Source organism: Hemiscyllium ocellatum, chromosome 30 (genome assembly GCF_020745735.1).
Source record: "Hemiscyllium ocellatum isolate sHemOce1 chromosome 30, sHemOce1.pat.X.cur, whole genome shotgun sequence".
NCBI lineage: Eukaryota > Metazoa > Chordata > Chondrichthyes > Orectolobiformes > Hemiscylliidae > Hemiscyllium > Hemiscyllium ocellatum.
In genome coordinates, this window is record NC_083430.1 from 7335604 (window position 1) to 7357617 (window position 22014).

Below are 22014 nucleotides of genomic sequence, written 5' to 3' on the forward strand. Positions count from 1 at the left end.
GTTGGTGTTCATGGATGCGGATCATTAGCTGTCTTCCTGTTTGTCCTATGTAGTGTTTTGTGCAGTCCTTGCATGGGATTTTGTACACTACATTGGTTTTGCTCATGCTGGGTATCGGGTCCTTCATCCTGGTGAGTTGTTGTCTGAGCTATCCTTAGCTGTTGTACTAGCTATCCTTAGTAGCCACACACTCAGATGACAAGCAACATGAGTTTGACTGGGACAACACTTCTATTATAGGACAAGCCAAACAAAGAACAGCCAGGGAATTCCTAGAGGCATAGTACTCCTCCACAGATTCAATCAACAAACACATCGACCTGGACCCAATATACTGGCCACTGCAGCGGACAGCTGGAACTGACAACAGAAGCGCAGATACAAATCACTATAAATGCCGGAGGAAACATCACAGAAGCGCTTCACAGGAGGCTCCCAATCACTGAGGACGTCACCTAGACAGGGGATGAAACGTCTGCAACACAAATTCCCAGCTCGGCGAACAGAACCACAACAGGGTTGGTAGGTGACAACCAGTCAGAAACGTCTTAGTCTATAGTATGACCTGGTGCCATGAGACTTCATAAGATCCAGAGTCAATTTGAGGACTCCCAAGGCAAACTGCTTCTTGACATATAAGTTGATCTTCTCTTTGTTACTTCTGACTGAAGATGGTCACAAATGCTTTCTCTTTGTTTTATGTAAGCAAAAACTGATGCCCCAACATTGACACTGGGGATGTCTATGGAACATTGTCCACCAGTCAGTTCTTGATTTATCCAATTCATGACTGGACGTTATGGTTTTTACATACGTCAATGAATTATTTTTAAATTAGATTAGATTCACCACAGTGTGGAAACAGGCCCTTATCTACATTATCTGCTAGACTACTGACTGTTTATACATCTCTAAGGTACTCCCAATAGTACCCCAACAATAAGATACACCCCTTTTCAATCTCCTAAACTCGGTTCATAAAGCCTCATTTGTAGATCCTTTAAAGATACCTTCCCGTTTCACTTCAGTAACCGACTTTCCAACTAATAACGCAACACAACTTCCTCTTTTACACCTTATTTGTCTTGCCTGAAGATTCTTTACCCAGGAGTGTTGTCAGTCCTGCCCCTCCTCAATAATGTCTCCACTGTTGTTAATTTGTTAACTGAGCTTGTAAAAGCTCAATTTACCCAATATTACCTTCCCCATGTCATAATGCAGTTGGTGGAGCATGTGGGTGGGAATTGGCAGTCTGATTCCTTTTTCAAAGTTTATGAAATAGCAGGAAGGAAAGGGGGCTACTAACTTTGCAGGATGCCCTTTGACAATAGGGCCACCTACTAAGAAGGCAACAATTCCCCCTTTTCTTCCTTCTTGTCAATACTTCGAAACCCACCAACCCCAACCTCCAAAGAACCTTTTCCCTCATGTTTGCAAACCCTTTCTTCCAAATACTCCTAACCCGACTCACTGATTGCCAAGGATCAATGGCTGTCATCCTCCTGGGGCTGCTTGTTGTATTGGTTGCACTCACGATCGATCCTTGGCATTGTATAATGTAACAGGGAAACAATGTTTACAATATGTTTACAAATTGCTAATAAAACATAGTGAAGAAATTAATATATTGAGCCACATTTAAGATGTTAAAAGCATGCAAGACTGGAAAGCATTCCCTCTATTTGTTATACAATCTTTAAATTGTGCATAGAGAACACCTTCTCTGTTGATAATATTAACATTGTACGTTATTCAGATATTTGACATTATACTTTGATTAATACCAGTTTAGTTGAAAAGTCTACTTCATATTTCATTCTTTGGCTCAATGTAACCAATGCAGGTTTTTACAAACCATAAAACCCACATTAAGAAATCACTATGGTTCTAGGATAACTTCAGCTGGTTCCATCAACTACGATGAGAGCAGCTCAAAATGAAAGCATTTTCAGGCTTTAAGTGTCACGCTATAGTAACTAATAGAAGTGAGTTATGGGGTTTTATGACACTTAAAAATAGAACAGTACAGCCCATGATGTTGTACCAAACATGACACCAAATTAAACTAATCCTTTCTGCCTGCCCTTTATCCATAACGCCCCATTCCTTGCTTATTCAAGTGCTTATCTAAAAGCCCCTTAAATACCTCTATTGCATCTGCATCCACCACCACTCGAGACACCTGCCACTCTCATTGTAAAAACAACTTGCTGCAACATCTCCTTTGAACCTTCCTCTCACCTTAAATGCATGCCCTCTAGTATTTTAACTCTTGAAAAAGTTTCTGACTGTCAACCCTATACACGCATCTCATAATTTTATTGATTTATATCAAGTCTTCCCTCCATCTCCACTGCTCTAGAGAAAACAACCCGAGTTTTTCTAATCTCTTCTTATAGCTCTTACTCTCTATTCCAGGCAGCATACTGGTAAACCTCTTTTGTACTCTCTCCAAGGCCTCCACATCCTTCCTAATATGTGGCAACCAGAATTGAACACTAAGTGTGGGATAACCAAAGTCTTATAAAAACTGCAACATGACATCTTGACTGTTGCACTTTGTGATGAAGGGCTTATCTCGGATGCTGCCTGACATTCTGTGCTTTTTCAGCAACATACTCTCGACTCTGATCTCCAGCATCTGCAGTCCTCACTTTTTCCCTCTTTTACTCAATATCTCAACCAATAAAGGCAAACGTGTCATATGCCTTCATTACACATAGATTGCCATAAATTGTCAGAACAAAATTGGATTGGTTGCCGAATGTTGCTTGGTCTTAGTGTTCTCCTATTGTAATGATATTTTTGGTTATATTGTTGTTTTATTCATGGTTCTAATTCATTTTGCTGCTTACAGTTCTAATGATTTGGAGATGCCGGTGTTGGACTGGAGTGTACAAAGTTAAAAATCACACAACACCAGATTATTGTCCAACAGATTTATTTGTAAGCGCTAGCTTTTGGAGCGTTGCTCCTTCATTAGGTGGTTTGGAGTATTAGATCGTAAGACACAAAATTTCGAGCAAAATTTTATAGTGTGATATAACTGAAATTCTATATTGAAAAAGATCTGGATTGTTTGTTAAGTCTCTCATGTTTTAGAATAACATGTTGGTTTCAGTTCTTTCATGTGTAAATCGCAGAGCATTTTTAAAAGTTACATTCTCAAGTGAACTTTAATAATTGGTGTCATGTCGGCTCAGATAATGCATTTAAGGTGTGAGCTGTCCTGTGTGAGACTGTCTGTCTGTGCCACAATGGTCAGACTAATCCTAATCTAAAAAAACAAATTTACAGAATCTCCCAGATAATGCATTTAAGGTGCGAGCCAGCTGTGTGAGTCTATCTGTGCCACGATGATCAGACTGATTCTAATCTAAAAAACAGATTCACACAGGGCAGCTCGCACCTTAAATGCATTATCTGGGAGATTCTGTAAATTTGTTTTTTTGCATTTAGGGTGCGAGCTGCCCTGTGTGAATCTGTTTTTTAGATTAGAATCAGTCTGATCATTGTGGCACAGATAGACTCACACAGCTGGCTCACACCTTAAATGCATTATCTGGGGAATTCAATACATTTGGTTTTTAGATTAGAATCAGTCTGACCATCATGGCACAGACAGTCTCATACAGGACAGCTCATATCTTAAGTGTATTATCTGGGCCAGCATGACACCAATTGTTAAAATTCACTTAAGAACGTAACTTTTAAAGATGTTCTGCGATTTAAATATGAAAGAACTGAAACCAACATGTTAATTCTAAAAGATGCAAGACTTACAAACAATCCAGGTAATTTTTAATATATAATTTCAGTTATATCACACGAAACTTTTACTATAAACTTTGCGTCTTATGATCTTCTACTCCAAACCACCTGAGGAAGGAGCAGTGCTCCGAAAGCTAGTGGTTCCAAATAAACCTGTTGGACTATAACCTGTTGTGTGATTTTTAACTTTGTACAGTTCTAATGTGATGAATGCTACATCCAACAATATTATTCATAAATTGTATTATTGCTTAATTAAATGAAATATCTGAGACATATGTTATTAAAATCAGAGCCCATTGTGAATCACGCAGCTTCAGAGCAAGACATTTCTCACTTGGACGGGACCCATAAGCAACTGTACTGTAAAACAAAAATTGTCCAAGTCATAGAACCTTACAGTAAAAGACAGCACTATAGTGTACACATGCAGAGACCCTCACAGTATATAAGTTGTTGTTAATCACTAAGAATTGGAGAGACTATTTTATACAGTTTAAGTAGTTGTATTATAGTCAGTGACTGCTATCAAGTATCAAATTTAGTGTGATAATTTAATTGACTTAAGAATGAAGGAAATTACTTGAGCATTCTTGGTTGAAGCAATCCCGGGCCTCAGCCTGGTGACCTTTACACTCTGTCCAACCATGGGTCGAGATGCACTTGCGAGTTCTCTGCTGTGTTCCATTTGAACATGTTACTGAACATCTGTTCCATGGACCCCAGTGCAGCCACTGTCCTTCAACTGTCAACAGATAAGAGGAAGATAAATTCCATGTTATTGCTTTTCTCGTCACTATCAGCAGGCCTGGTGTCCAATCTTACCACTGTATCCTTTCATGGAAGAGAGTGGATCTTATGAAATGACTAATACTGTAAAGTTTTCACATGTATAAAACAATAAATAAACTGTCCTTTCTCCACTACCCCCGCCCCCACCCCCCACTTCTCCATTTTCAAATTCCCTCATCTCCAAATAAAACAGGATTCAAGGACTAAGATGAGTGAAGATCGTCTGCAATAACTTGTCCTCTCAGTTCGATTTTAACTTTCCTTGGTAGCACTGCCTGGGACACTTTGCTAAGGCCAAGAGATCATGTCTTGGACATAGTTATAAGTGTGAATGAGTTTGCAATCACTCTTCTGTTTTGTTAAACCAAGCCAACCTGTTTCAGCAGTTCTGCTGCTATTTGGAAGTTGTGTCTTAACCTAAAAAATACAAAGTCCATCCTGCTTGAAAAGTGAAAACTGGACAGAAGACCGGTTGATTCCCAGACCTGATGATATGAGCTTCCTGATGAAGGACTTTTGCCTAAAACGTTGATTCTACTGCTCCTTGGATGCTACCTGACCTGTTGTGCTTTTTCAGCACCACACTCGGGACACTGACAATATGAGTATCAATTCAAGAACAACAAAGCAAACATCCTTTACTTATAAACTCTCTTTTAATTTCCATTCAATACAAAAAACTAATGTGCACGCATATTGAGTTCTCACATAAAATCCAAAGTGCTAGACAGGGAATTACAGGTACATTTACCAGATCTTCCATATATTGGATCTCTCATTTGATCAAAGTTTGCTCCTGATGAAGGGCTTATGCCCGAAACGTCGAATTTCCTGTTCCTTGGATGCTGCCTGACCTGCTGTGCTTTAACCAGCAGCACATTTTCAGCTCTGATCTCCAGCATCTGCAGACCTCACATTTTACTCTATATTCTAAAACAGCTAATCAGTCCTGCATGCTTTTGAAGCAAAATAACAGAATAACCTAACAATGCAACTACACAAAAGGCCATGCTATACAAAATGTTTGAGAAATTTTATGTCGGACATGCTTCTATGATGGAGCAGGAGAATTGACATTACGATTTCTGATGAAGCCATTATTGATGAAGGGCTTATGCCCGAAACATCAGTTCTCCTGTTTCTCGGATGCTGCCTAACCTGCTGTGCTTTTCCAGCACCACATTCTCGACCCTGATTTCCAGCATCTGCAGTCCTCACTTTCTCCTTTGCTTCCGTGATTGTACAGCTGAAAATGTGTTGCTGGTTAAAGCACAGCAGGTTAGGCAGCATCTCAGGAATAGGGAATTCGACGTTTCGAGCATAAGCCCTTCATCAGCTTATGCTCGAAACGTCGAATTCCCTATTCCTGAGATGCTGCCTAACCTGCTGTGCTTTAACCAGCAACACATTTTCAGCTGTGATCTCCAGCATCTGCAGATCTCATTTTTTACTCCGTGATTGTACAGTCAGGAACCTCCATGATATGATCGGCAGAATATGAAGCAGATTTGTTTTCAGGGTACTTGATTTCATTGTCAGTTTTAAAGTACTTCATTTAAATATGGAATAGTCTGGACTAATTCACTATTCAGCAGGGTACTCTTTGGATAAATCCAACCATATTTTTAAAAAAATAGAAATTCAACTGATGCCAGTTATATAGTTATAACTGTTCAATTTAATAACCCCAAAATTTGACCAGTTAAAACAAATAAAGAAATAAACTAAATATTTGATAGCTGTGGAACATTTGACATAAAAGGAAAGAAAGAGAAGTGGGTAGACAGTTGCCTTGGTCAGTTGTGCAAAATGGGTTGCATCACTTACAGCTGCCAGTTTCATATTTGACATAAAGTTGGCTTGTGGCCATGGAATCAAATATCAAGTGCTGTACGTGATCAGCTATCATCTGTGTTGTACCAGAGGTGAATTTTTTACACCAAGGTTTGCTTTTATTTCGTGGCAGGCAAATTATGATTGTTTATTTAGTGAATGCAGCAAAATCATTAGATCATGCAGCAGGTGTAATACAGCAATATTTATTACTTTTGTAAAAAAAAATACAAAATCAGTTCCTGGAATCTCAGCCGGGAAATGTATTGCGTTTAATGACTTTTATTCAGTATTATTCAGGTACCAAATTCAACTAATGGTGCTCACTGGAGTGTTCTCTAACAAACAAAATCATATTTTTAAAAACTTAAAGGGAAATTAAAAGTATAATTCTGCACACAACAGCACATGAACTCATATATTCAGGGTCCATATATTGTCACTGTAGACTGGTGAAAACCCAACATTCTCACAGAGTGTGCATGGGACCCATGACAATCTCACAATTGACCTACTAATCCACGAGGTTATGAAATACAGCAAATGGACTCTGGAGAGACAGGTTCTGCAAGGCGTTTTGCTCTTGAAAAATATTGACAGTTAATTTAAACCCATGAACATAGGCCTGAATAATCATTAACATTTCTTATGTTGTTTGTGAGAAAATGACTGAGTATGGATAAATATATTTGACCACAGAGTCGGAGACAAAATGAATAAACAGAACAGATGATATACTGAAGCAGATTCATGCTTGTTTATGGTAAGCTATGCTGGAAATCAAATTAAAAAATGCTTCCTGTAAATTATTCCTGTAAATGCTCATTAGAAAAGAGAACTTATTTTTCTTTATATGTGGTAAGTTGACTGTGAATGACTATCAGGGTTTTGAGATAACATTCACCAGATTAAAATTGATCGGAGTTGTTTATTATAAGCTAAAAATGAAAAACAGTACTTAGGGCAGTAGAGGCAGAGACCATTGTAGATTGAAACTAGTCATGGACATAAAATAATGATCTTGTCCAGCAGAAATCACTGATTCATCACACATCTGGCTAAAATGCTGGGCTTGAGCCTTTTATATGGATCCTGTTAGAAAATGCTTTGCGATACAGATAAAGATAAATTATATGTGTATATCATAATAAATACCTACCACCAAAAAAAGGAAATAAAGTACTGGTCACAATCAAAACACAATTCTCATCTTGTAGTTTTACCCATAAACATTTAAGTAAGTGTGCATTGTCACTAATAAAGTAGCGAAACCATATGTAAACTGTGCACTGTATATTATTCAATTTTTATACAGCAATCAGTAATACAACCTGTATGCCAGAATTTTCCAATTTGTTACATGTAACTCGTAGCTAAACTACTGGACAACTTAATTTGAGTGGTTGGGTAAATGAGCTCCATAGATAACCTATTCCTGGCTCATCTTTTCATTGCTTACGAAAGATACAGAGGTTAAAAAAAATACTAGATCTCAGGGATACAAACACCATTGATCATTTTCTTCCCTTCATTTCTGATTTGTAATATCCATGTCTTTTTTATTCTTTTCAGGGTAGATTTTCTCACATAATGATATTTTTTGCTGCAGATGAAGTCAGTGTCGTATGTTGTTTGAAAGGATTTGGGAGGATTAATACTTTTCTGAGAGCCGCGATTATGTCATGGGGACTTGCTCAGAGTCTAACCAAGCCAAAACTGGAATAAGAGGGATCTGAAGCTAGAGACTGGGGAGATACTAAACAGGTATTTTGCATTAGTATTTACTGTGGAAAAGGACACGGAAGATATCGGAAGTAGGGAAATAGATGATGACATCTTGAAAAATATTCATATTAATGAGGAGAAAGTGCTGGATGTCTTGAAACGCATAAAAGTGGACAAATCCTCAGGACCTAATCAGGTGTACCCAAGAACTCTTTGGGAAGCTAGAGAAGTGATTACTGGGCCTCTTGCTAAGATATTTGGATCATCGATAGTCACAGGTGAGGTGCTGGAAGACTGGAGATTGGCTAACGTGGTGCCATTGTTTAAAAAAGGTGGTAAGGACAAGCCAGAGTACTATAGATCAGTAAGCCTGACATCAGTGGTGGGCAAGTTGTTGGAGGGAATCCTGACGGACAGAATGTACATTTATTTGGAAAGGCAAGGATTAATTAGGGATAGTCAACATGGCTTTGTGCGTGGGAAGTCATGTCTCACAAACTTGATGAGTTGTTCGAAGACGTAACAAAGAAGATTGATGAAGGCAGAGCAGTAGATGTGATCTATATGGACTTCAGTCAGGTGTTCAACAAGGTTCCCCATGGGAGACTGCTTTGCAAGGTTAGATCTCATGGAATAGTGAGAACTAGCCATTTGGATACAGAACAGGCTCAAAAGGTAGAAGATCTTTGGTGGTGGAGGGTTTTTTTTCAGACTGGAGGCCTGTGACCAGTGGAGTGCCACAAGGATCTGTGCTGGGTCCACTGCATTTCGTCATTTATACAAATGATTTGGATGTGAGCATAAGAGATACAGTTAGTAAGTTTTGTTAATGACACCAAAATTGGAGGTGTAGTACCAGCAAAGAAGGTTACCTCAAATTACAAGATCTTGATCAGATGAGCCAATGGGGTGAGAAGTGGCAGATGGAGTTTAATTTAAATAAATGAGAGGTGCTGCATTTTGGGAAACAAATTTTAGCAGGACCTGTACACTTAATGGTAAGGGCTGAGGGAGCATTGCTGAACAAAGAGACCTTGGAGTGCAGATTCATAGCTCATTGAAAATGGAACTGCAGGAAGATAGGATAGAGAAGAAGATATTTGGTATGCTTTCCTTTATTGGTCAGAGTATGGAGCGTAGGAGTTGGGAGGTCATGTTGCGGCTGTAACATTGGTTAGGCCACTGTTGGAATATTGCATGCAAGTCTGGTCTCCTTCCTATCGGAAAGATGTTGTGAAACTTGAAAGTGTTCAGAAAAGATTTACAAGAATGTTACCAGGGTTGGAGGATTTGAGCTATAGAGAGAGGCTGACTAGGCTAGGGTTGTTTTCCCTGGAGTGTTGGAGGCTGAGGTTTATAAAATCATGAGGGGCATGGATAGGATAAATAGACAATGTCTTTTGGCTGGGGTGGGGGCGTCCAGAACTAGAGGGCATAGGTTTAGGGTGAGAGGGGAAAGATATAAAAGAGACCTAAGGGACAGCTTTTTCATGCAGATGGTGGTACATGTATGGAATGAGCTGCGATAGCGGTGGAGACTAGTACATTTAAAAGGCATCTGGGTGGGTATATGAATAGGAAGGGTTTGGAGGGATATGGGACAGGTGTTGGCAATGGGACTAGCTTGGATTGGAATATTTGGTCAGCATGGACAAGTTGGACTGAAGGATCTGTTTCCGTGCTGTATATCTCTATGACTCTATAGCAGTTTCTGTGGTAATTAGGCCATATTCATGTAACCTGTAAATAGTTTCAGTAATGCAATAACTTCCACCTTATCAGTGAACAAGACACTTTCGTTACACCAGAAAGGTTGCTATCCTCATCCATTTTGGGTTTGATCAGACATAAAAGTTAACTCTGTTTCTCTCCCTACAGATCAGCCAGAACTGCTGAGTTTCTTCATCACTTTCTGCTGTTATTCAAGATAAACAGTTACTGTTGATTGCTGATTACAGCAAATTCCACAGACAATGTAGCAACACTGAATACAAAAGAGCACTTCAGATAACGTCACAGAAAGGAGTTTAGACCTGATAAAAGCCGTATAGGGACAAAAGAATTGTGTAAACTCCAAGTGAGAGAAAAAAAAGTGTATTACAAAATAGTCAATGGTCTGTGGGAGCAGTCTGTGTTCAGCCAGCATGCTGATAAAGCATTGAGGATTGCACAAGTCAAAATCAATAAAATCAACCCTTGTACAAAAGGGTAAAATCTTGAATGGCACAGTAATTCAGATTGAAAATGAACACATTACACCTCCAATTGCAAATACAATGAAGCAAGGCTGAGAAAATTAAACTCAGAGTTACAAGAGGCAACCTAATATTCCAGAAACAGAGAGACAAGAAAATCACTCTCAGAGCCATTTAAAGCAAATAAGCATTGGCAATTTAAGGTAATACTTGATTTTGGTCTAACACGGATATATTTGGGAGGCAAGGAGAATGCAGCAGGAGTCTTAGTGAATCTCCAAAGCACAGAAAAATCTTCATTTTGGCTGGGTCCATTGGAGAAAACATTATAGCCATAATGCAAAAAAAGATTCTCTAATGCAGCAGTTAAACATACTAAAACCTTGATTACTGCAGCATAAAAACCTTCAAAGACGATAAAATAACTGATCACATTTGGAACCTATGACATTAGGAATAGTATTGGCAGAAGTCTTAATATTAGAAACAAATCTTGAGGCATATCATATACCTGGACAGTAAGGCAGAAGCTGAACCTTTCTGTACCAAATTGGAAGTAGAGGAGCTGATGATATTGCTTATCAGCGGATAAATAAAACATTAGGAAAGTTCAATGAGATGCTGCAAGCTTGTGACAATAATTTCAAGCTCAGAACAATAAAAATTCTTTGAAGGGCAAGATTCAAAACAAGAGTGCAATATGAATTTATAGATATTTCATTCATAATCTCTACAGGATTGTGAAGAGTTATGATTACAGTGACTTAAAATCAGAGTCCATAAAAGATTGGACTGTTATTGTTTACCTGATAGAATCATAGAATCCCTACAGTGTGGAAACAGGCCATTCAGCCCAACAGGGTCCACACCGACCCTCCGAAGAGTCACCTACCCAAGCACCTAACCTACATAACCCTGGATGCTATGGGCAATTTAGCATGGCCAATTCACCTAACATGCACATCTTTAGGTCGTGGGAGGAAACCGGAGCACCCAGAGAAAACTCGCATGGACATAGGGCAAATGTGCAAACTCCACACAGACAGTCGCCCAAGGATGGAATTATGCTCGTATCACTGGCGCTGTGAGGCAGTAGTAGTAACCATTGAGCCACTGGGTCACCCCATGATGATTGTGTTAGATTTGTTACAGAAGACCTTACTCTAAACAAAACTATTCAGATGGTGAGTGAAGCAGAGTTTCAGAAGCAAATCCTAAGAAGCAATTCTAAGAGGAAAAGATAAAATTTGGCACAGGCAATGAATAAAATCACAAAGGCAATGCAGTGGATTGGCAGACATTGGAAACTATAATTCTTGCTAACTCTGTGGAACAAAGACCCCTCACAGATGCGAACAATGTCCAGGTTTAAAAACTAAATGCTTTTACTGAAGGACACTTTTAGAAAAATGCCAAAGCAGGAGACAGCCAAAGCAAAGTTCCAAAGAACTACACACAATGAAATAAATGAAATTGAATAGTCTCCAACAGAAGATGAACTTAAAGGCATGCAGACATTTATGTCACTGGGAATATTACAAACATCACGTTAGACAAGGGATCAAATTTCATAGTATTATCAGATACTGAGCTTTAGTTGACAAAGTACTGCTGCAGCCAGCAGACGTTAAACGACAGGATCTGAGGTAATTACACAATGTTAAGTCACTCTCCAACATAGGGACAGGAAATATTGAAATACATTAAAAAAACTTTACAGACAAGAAATTTCTTTCCTGAATAGAAGGGTGGGTGTTGACTTCAATCTTTATCCCAATTTGTTCAAAAGGTTAGAAAAGTTAAAAAGCAAAGAGAATATTACCTGAGGAAAAAATGTTCACCCTTTTGTGCACATAGGAAGCTATTGCATCCCTTAATGAAACATGTTGTAAACCAACTTATACAGGGAACATGAATGGAGTCCAGTTCAGGTCACGAAACCAACAGTGTAATTTTCAGCCATGGTCTACATACCAAAGACGAACAATATTATTCCAATTTGCATTGACCTTGCACATGTCTCGAATGCGGTCGTGACGGAAATGTATCCAATGTCTCATTATACTGCTCAAGAATAGTTTTCCTTAAACTAACTGGTTTCACAATTAGTGCAATTGGTGATTGATGAACATTTACTACTTAATTTTGTTTCTTTTTTATTCATTTATAGGATTATGGGCATCACTGACTGGGCCAGCATTCAATGGCTGTCCCTAATTGCCCAGAGAGCAGTTGAGAGTCAACCACATCACTGTAGGTCTGGAGTCGCATGTAGACCAGACCCAGTAAGAACAGCAATTTCCTTTCCTACAGGACATTAGTGAACAAGAAAGTCTTTTCTCCAATAATTGGCAATAATTTTGTGGTCATCAGTAGACCCTTAATTCCAGACTTTTTTTGTTGGTTCCAAATTCCATCATCTGCCTGATGTGATTTGAACTTGGGTGCCCAAAATATCAGGAGGAAGTGAGGACTTCAGATGCTGGAGATCAGAGTCGAGAGTGCAATGCTGGAAAAGCACAGCAGGTCAGGCAACATCTGAGGAACAGGAGAATCAACATTCCTGAAGAAAGTCTTACGCCTGAAATGTCAATTCTCCTGCTCCTCGGATGCTGCCTGACTTGCTGTGCCCAGAATATTATCTAGGCCATCGTTTCCCTGTTCTTCCCCAACTGTTTTAGTAAATTACTATTTGAAATTGCATCTGCCTCAGAAATGTTTCAGAGAAAGTTACCCAACCTAATTGCATCATGGCGGAACCATCACTAAATTCCCAAACTCCAAAGTTAATCTAGGTTCTTCAAAGATTATTGCACATGATGAATTGGCTGGCAGTTTTTTTTGCCGAGCCTAAGAACTTAAAGGATGCGCTCTAAGTTTAAACTGCATAAGTTAAGACATCTTGAAGCTTTATGTATGTCTTTTGCTATGCTGTAACTGATGTGTAAATTGCAATGAAGGTCACCTGACGACTGAGTCCTCACCCGACTCTCACTGAAAATATGAGATCTACAGTGTTCCATGAGCTTTCCTAATTATGAGCTGTACCTGCATAGTAACTTTTTTTTTTATTCAGGGACTGGAACATCTCGATACTTCTGCAGATTAGTCTTTGCCATCATTCTCCATTTAAGTAATACTCTGAACAGGTAGATGGGTAGATTGCTTGGACTTCCACGCACACCCTCCATGATATCCCCCTCGGACCTCCACCCATGCATGTCAGCTTCAGAGAAACTTAATCAGGGATGCCTCAGCAAAATCTTTTGATTTCAAGGGCAAGGTAAAATTCCAATATCAGTGTCCTCCAACAGTTCAACATCTGCAGCATTGAGACACTGGTTACTGTCAATTAATTTCACTGAGTGCATCACATTATCAATAAGGTTGACACAAGACTTTCAAATCAAGTTCTCAATTTCAAAATTCATCATGATCAGAATACACTTCAAAGACATTCCCAAAGCCTTTCTGAGAAAAATGCAATATCCCACCTATTTACAGGAATATATGGCAAAAGAATTCCCAAACTGGGTAAGAGGAATCTGTGAGAGTGCCAGCAAACTTGAGATTCTTTTAAGCAATATGTTTCCAGGAGTAGTCAGGTGAGTGTTGCAAACCAGTCTATTATGTATCATGAGCATTACTTGATGCAGAAACACCTTTTGTTGAGATTGAGAAGAGACCTCTCTTTGCTCTCTCTCTCACACAAGGCCTAATGAGAGATTTTCATGTCTTTGGTCTGAAACTGGTAGTTATCACAGACTTTTAATTTCTCTACTGCATGAGAAGTAAATTGCAAGAATGCTTCGAAGAGTACTAAGATTTCAACTTCACTTCATCATTCACATGCAAATGAGTCTCTATGCAGAAGAAACCATAGATATATTCTCCAGAGTGATGGCTGATAGCCTGAACAGTTGCAGTGTAGACTTCATTGAAGACATAAAGTCATACCCCAGTCCACTGTGCACACTGGCCAGAAAAATAGGCTTAGTCACATTCAATATGTATGTTTTGCAATCTGCCAATAATGTACCAAGAGTATGCCACATCAAAAGTCCAGTAGGTATGGCTATGAAACATTTTCAAACACAAGAATCATGTAACCATTGTTGATATGATGAATGATGAATCATCAGGATTTTCAGCAGACATTATGGGAAGCTGCACTAAAGATACTTGGGAATTACCAAGTGCAGGACCGGCGATCAATCATCAATGATGGCCTGGGGTCTCTAAGGACACTGTCAGAAATGTGCCATCCAAAATCCAGAACAAAGAGAATCTCGAACTCCATCAAATTCTATCCCAGAACATGGATATAGATTTTTATAGATTAGATTCCCTACAGTGTGGAAACAGGCCCTTCGGCCCAATCAGTCCTCACCGACCCTCCGGAGAGTAACCCACCCAGACCCATTTCTCTCTGACTACAGGCAATTTAGCATGGCCAATTCACCTGACCTGCACATCTTGGACAGTGGGAGGAAACCGGAGCGCCCGGAGGAAACCCATGCAGACACAGGGAGAATGTGCAAACTCCACACAGACAGTCACCCAAAGCTGGAATCGAACCTGGGACCCTGGTGCTGTGAGGCAGCAGTGCTAACCATTGAGCCACCGTTTGCTCTTTGTTTGTTTGCTCTTGATGGAAGGCTGACATCACCATCATCAATTAAGTTTCTTAATGGACTAAGGTTATGAAGTAGCACTTGATAATTAATGATCAGTTATTTGAGTCTTTCACAATAGGATTTTCACAATTCAGGACATTCTGCTCTGGTCATTTCGAACATGCCACAATTTGTCACTCAAATCAAGTTCTAGACTGAAGAATGCCACAAGCTCACTGTAATACCCACAAGTTAGTGGAAAGGTCAAATGTGGTATCAGAACAGTTAAATCACACACAGAATAATTATAAAATTTAAATTATATATTTTATATTTAAATTTACACTGGACCACTTTAAATTTGGTCTAATATCATCAGATCTACTGATAGGCAGGAAGCTGAGGTGTCAGAGTGAGCCCAACTATTAAAGATGATGGCACTGGCACAGGAGGCCCATCTGCTCTAGGCTGGTCACTTTCTTTGTTTACTCTCTCCATTTCATCTTTTTTTGTCTCCTTCTTTTCTTAATCTTCCTGACATCGTGGGGAGGTTGAAGCAGTGTGAGAGTGACCAGAACGGGGACTCCTGGAATCGTAGGCCTGATACGTGAACTCCTGGAGTTGGTGATGAGAAGTCAGCTTCAACGGATCAGGAATTCCTGGCTGCACTAAGCCGGGAGCAGGAATCTTGCAGAGACCTTGCATTTAACGCTAGAGTTGTGTTTTGGACCCTAGCTGATGAAGATGAACTCTATTTAAGTACTTTTTATTAATTTGGTCCTCAAAATGGTACTGGATTGTGGTAATAGAACATGTGTCACTGTATCTTCCTAGGTATATGTGATAATAGCTTATACCCTCTCAGTTCCATATCCTGGTGAAGATGTTATTTCCGCACTTCATGATCAACATAGAAACATGGGAAACATAGAACAGTACAGCACAGGAACAGACACTTTGGCCCACAATGTTGTGCCAAACATGATGCCAGATTAAGGTCTTCTTTCTGCCTACTCATTGTCCATATCCCTCCATTTCTCGCTTATTCATGTGCCTATCTAAATGCCCCGTAAATGCACCTATTGTATCTGTCTACACTACTACCACTGGCAGCAAGTTCTATGCACCTACCATTCTCTGTAAAAAACATGTCCTGCACATCTCCTTTGAACTTTCCCCCTCTGACCTTACATGCATGCCCTCTAGCAATTAGACATTTCAAATCTGGGAAAAAGATTCTGATTGTCAATCCTACCCATGCATTTCATAATTTTATAAACTCAGCGTCCATCACTCCAGAGAAAACAACTCTAATTTGTTCAGCCTCTCCTTATACCTCATACCCTCTATTCCAGGCATCAAACTGGTATACTTCCTCTGTACCATCTCCAAAGCCTCCACATCCTTCCTATCATGTGGCAACCAGAATTGAACATACTAGTCTAAGTGTAGCATAACCATTTTGCAGCAGCAGCAGTGAGATCAAGGGTCAGGGGATTGCCAGGAAGGCAAACTTCCCTCTAAAAAGACTTACCTTGAGAGCCAGCTGCCTCCATTTTTAGCAGCAGTGGAAGTACGAGAGCAAAGACCTGGAAGCTGCATCTGGAAGGTACGTCAATCCTTTTAAAAACTTAACTTGTGTATAAGTGGAGCGTTCGCTGAGCAGCATGAGACATGGGACGGCTGAGTAAGTGAGGTAATATGTCTGGGCGGTTGCTTCATCCGAGCCACTACTTAGTCAGCGTGTCCCACCCATCCTCCTCGTCTAACCAAAAGGTTCTGTGAGCAGGATTGGTAAGGTTACTAGTTTTTTTTCAATAGTCTCTTTGGGAATTCAGAACAGTGAGAATGGATGGAAGGGCAGCTGAATACTACTCCTGTAGAATGTGGGAGGTAAGGGTCACCACTAGTGTCCCCACTGACTTCATCTGCGGGAAGTGCACCCAACTCAGCTCCTCCAAAACTGCGTTAGGGAACTGGAGCTGGAGCAGGATGAACTTTGGATTGCGTTGAAGGCTGAGGGGATAATTAAAAGGAGTTACAGGGAAGTAGTCACACCTCAGGTACAGGAAAAAGGCAGATGGAAAGGGAACAAACAGACAGTGCAGGGATCCCCTGTGGCCGTTCCCTTCAATAACAAGTATGCTGTTTTGGATACTGTTGGGGGTCACTTACCGGGGTACGCTATGGGATACAGATCTCTGGCACAGAGTTTGTCATTGTTGCTCAGAAGGGAAGGGGGAAGAGGAGTAGACCAATTGTCATTGGGGTGTCCATAGTGAGAGGGACAGACAGGAGATTCTGTGGGAACAAGAGAGTTGGTGTTGATGTGTTTACTCCCAGGTGCGAGGGTCCATGAGGTCTCACATCATGTTTTCAGGATCCTAAAGTGGGAGGGGAGCAGACCCAAATCGTGATCCACATAGGCGATAGATATAAGACAGACGTTAGTGGTTGGTCATTACTCAGAGAGTAGTAAGGGTGGAGATACACTGCATGCAACAGCAGTAGACCTGGCAACGTTTAGAGCATTTAAATGGTCACTGGATAAACATATAGATAATAACGGAATAGTGTAAGTTAGATGGGCTTCAGATTAGTAACACCGGTCGGCGCAACATCAAGAGCCAAAGTGCTGTAATGTTCTATGTTCTTTAACCAAAGATTTTAAAGCTGCAACATCACTTCCTGACTCTTGTACTCAATGCTCTGATCAATAAAGGCAAGCATGCCACGGCTCCATCACTCGACCACTGCCTCCTTGCCTGACAGGTGTGTACCTATCAAGGACACGTAGTAGCTGTTCCTTGAACAAGCTCCACATTTCAGCTGTGCCCAAACTCTGCAGCTTTCCTCCCCACCCTATGCATCCTAAATCTTGTCTAATCACATCATAATTGCTTTTTCCCCAGCTATAACACTTGCCTTGTAGTACATACCTATCTCTTTCCATTGCTAAAGTAAACGGAACCGAATTGTGATCACTATCACCAAAGTGCTCACCTACCTCCAAATCTAACACCTGGCCTGGTTCATTACCTAGTTACCAAATCCAATGTGGCCTCACCTCTTGTTGGCCTATCTAAATACTGTGTGCTTCTGCACACATTGGACAAAAACTGACCCATCTAAAATACTCGAACTACAGCATTTCCAGCCAATATTTGGAAAGTTAAAGTCACTCAAAACAACTACCCTGTTGCTTTCGCTCCTATCCAAAATCACCTTTGCAACCTTTTCCTCTACATCACTGTAACTATTCAGAGGCCTGTAGCAAATCCCCAACAGGGTGATCTCTCCTTTCCTATTTCTAACCTCAACCCACACTACTTCAGTAGACGTGTCGTCATCAAATGTCCTCTCTGCCACCATAATACTGTCCTTAACTAACTTTGCTACGCCTCTCCTTCTTTTACCATCTACCCTGTTCTTACTGAAACATCTAAACTCCAGTACCTGTAATAACCATTCCTGTCCCTGGTTTGTCAATGTCTCCGAAATGGCTAAAAATCGAAGTCCCAGGTACGAATCATGCTGCAAGTTCACTCACCTTATTCCGGATGCTCCTGGCCTTTCAAATAGACACACTTTCAAACCATTTTGCTGCCTGCTGGTACACTCTTGAGTCCTTTAATCTTTATTTATGTCCTCACTACTCTCGACCTCCTGTACACTGGAACTGCAATTTAGGTTCCCATCCCCCTGATGAATTAGTTTAAGTCTGCCCAAAGAGCATTAGCAAAGTCCTCCCCATGCCCCCCACAGGAGATTGGTACCCTACTGGTTCAGGTGTAGACCACCATGTTTGTAGATGTCCATATACTTTCCCTTAACACATTATCTCTCAAAGTGCAACGCTACACATTTGCCCTAATTAAATTCCATCTGCCATTTCTCCACCCATATCTGCAACAGATCTACATCCTGTTCTATCCTTTAACAACCCTCTACACTATCCACAAGTTCCCCGATCTTTGTGTTGTCCACAAACTTACTAACTCACCCATTTACATTTACATCCAAGTCATTTATAAGTCAGTCACAAACAACAATGAGCCCAGTATAGATCCCTGCGAAACACCACTAATTATGCACTTGCAGCCAAAAAAAAATCACCTTTCCACCATTGCCCTCTGTGGGCAAGCCAATTTTGAATTCAAAAGGTCAAGTCACCAAGGACCCATTACACCTTAATCTTCTCAATGAGCCTACAATGACGGAACTCATCGAAAGCCTGACTAAAATCCATGTAAGCAACATCCTCTTCTCTAATTTCATTGATCACCCTCATCATCTCTACAAAAAAAACTATCAAGTTAGTAAGACATGACCTGCCCTGCACAAAGCGATGTGACTGTCTGTAATGAGGTCATGTTTTTCCAAAAGTGCATAAATCGTAAAACCTAAGAATAGTCTACAAATGCTTCCCAACCACCGATGTGAGACACACTGGTTTATAATTTCCCTTCTTGATCAGATCAACAACATTAACTATTCACCAGCTCTCAGGGACCTCTCCAGTGGCTACAGAGAACACAAAAATCTTGGTCAGGGCCTCAGCATTCTTCTCTTTCATTTCTCTCATCAACCTGGGCAGATCCCATCCGATATTCCACCTTAATGCTCTTCAAGAGACCCAACACCATTTCTTTCTTGACTTCAAATTGCCCCAGCACATAAGTATTTCCAACACTAATCTCACTATCCTCCATGTCCTTCTCCTTGCTGAATACCAATCCAAAGTACTCAATTATGATCTCACCCATATCCTGTGCATCCAAGCACTAATTTCCTCCTCCATCCTTGGGTGATCCTATCCTCGCCCTAGTTATTCCTTTGCTTTTAAATAAAAAAATGCCTTGGGATTCTCTTTAACCCAACTTGCCAGAGACATTTCATGGTCCTTCCTTGCTCTCCTAATTTCCTACTATTTTTATATTCTTCAAGAACCCCGTCTGATTTTAGCTTTCTTTACTTCACATTTCTTCCTTTTTCTTTGATTAAATTCACAACCTGCCTCGTTATCCAACGGTCCCACACCTTGCCATCCATATCCTTCCTCCGTACTGGAACATAGAGTCATAGAGATGTACAGCTTGGAAACAGACCCTTCGGTCCAACCTGTCCGTGCCAATCAGATATCCCAACCCAATCTAATCCCACCTGCCAGCACTCAGCCCATATCCTTCCAAACCCTTCCTATTCATATACTTATCCAGATGCCTTTTAAATGTTGCAATTCTACCAGTCTCTACCACTTCCTCGGGCAGCTCATTCCATTCACGTACCACCCTCTTTGTGAAAAAGACGCCCCATAGGTCTCTTTTACATCTTTCCCTTCTCACCCTAAACCTATGCCTTCCAGTTCTGGACTCCCCATTCTAGGGAGAAGACCTTGTCTATTTATCCTATCCATGCCGCTCATGATTTTATAAACCTCTATAAGGTTAACCCTCAGCCTCCGATTCTCCAGGAAAAACAGCCCTAGCCCATTCAACCTCTCCCATAGCTCAAATACTCCAACCCTGGCAAAATCCTTGTAAATCGTTTCTGAACCCTTTCAAGTTTCACAGCATCTTTCCGATAGAAAGGAGACCAGAATTGCATGCAATATTCCAACAGTGGCCGAACCAATGTCCTGTACAGCTGCAACATTACCTCCCAACAACTGTACTCAATATCTGACCAATAAAAGAAAGTATACCAATGTTTTTTTCACTATCCTATCTACCTGCGACTCCACTTTCAAGGAGCTATGAACCTGCACTCCAAGGTCTCTTTGTTCAGCAACACTCCCGAGGAACTTACCATTAAGTGTAAAAGTCCTGCTAAGATTTGCTTTTGCAAAATGCAGCACCTCGCATTTATCTGAATTAAACTCCATCTGCCACTTCTCAGCCCATTGGCCCATCTGGTCCAGATCCTGTTGTAATCTGAGGTAACCCTCTTCGCTGTCCACTACACCTCCAATTTTGGTGTCATCTGCAAACTTACTAACTGTACCTCATATGCTCACATCCAAATCATTTATATAAATAACAAAAAGTAGAGGACCCAGCACTGATCCTTGTGGCACTCCACTGGTCACAGGCCTCCAGTCTGAAAAACAACCCTCCACCACCACCCTCGGTCTTCTACCTTTGAGCCAGTTCTGTATCCAAATGGCTAGTTCTCCCTGTATTCCATGAGCTCTAACCTTGCTAATCAGTCTCCCATGGAGAACCTTATTGAATGCCTTACTGAAGTCCATATAAATCACATCTACCACTCTGCCCTCATCAACCCACTTTGTTACTTCTTCAAAAAACTCAATCAAGTTTGTGAGACATGATTTCCCAGGCACAAAGCCATGTTGACTATCCCTAATCAGTCCTTGCCTTTCCAAATACATGTACATCCTGTCCCTCAGGATTCCCTCCAACAACTTGCCCACCACCGACGTCAGGCTCACTTGTCTATAATTCCCTGGCTTGTCTTTACCACCCTTCTTAAACAGTGGCACCAGTTACCCTTTTGTCCTTAATGTATTTGTAAAAACCCTTTGGATTCTCCTTAATTGTATTTGCCAAAGCCATCTCATGTCCACGTTTTGCCCTCCTGATTTCCCTCTTAAGTATACTCCTAATTCCTTTATACTCTTCTAAGGATTCACTCGATCTATCCTGTCTATACCTTACATACGCTTCCTTCTTTTTCTTAACCAAACCCTCAATTTCTTTCGTCATCCAACATTCGCTATACCTACCAGCCTTTCCATTCATCCTGCCAGGAATATACTTTCTCTGGATTCTCGTATCTCATTTCTGAAGGCTTCGCACTTTCCAGCCGTCCATTTACCTATCAACATCTGCCCCCAAATCAGCTTTCAAAAGTTCTTGCCTAATACTGTCAAAATTGGCCTTTCTCCAATTTAGAACTTCAACTTTTAGATCTGGTCTATCCTTTTCCATCACTATTTTAAATCTAATGGAATTATGGTCGCTGGCCCCAAAGTGCTCCCCCACTGACATCTCAGTCACCTGCCCTGCCTTATTTCCCAAGAGTAGGTCAAGTTTTGCACCTTCTCTAGTAGGTACCTCAAC

At 40.6% G+C, this 22014-nt stretch overlaps 1 protein-coding gene across 1 annotated transcript in view; it reads right to left on the bottom strand.

Annotated features, from left to right (window-relative positions):
* The window catches only part of LOC132830132 (adhesion G protein-coupled receptor B2-like), a 500291-nt gene that overhangs the window by 399795 nt on the left and 78482 nt on the right, over nt 1-22014 (bottom strand). The window contains exon 4 of the mRNA XM_060847634.1: nt 4355-4516. Coding sequence (XP_060703617.1) covers nt 4355-4516 — 162 coding nt within the window. The remainder of the gene's footprint in view (nt 1-4354; nt 4517-22014) is intronic.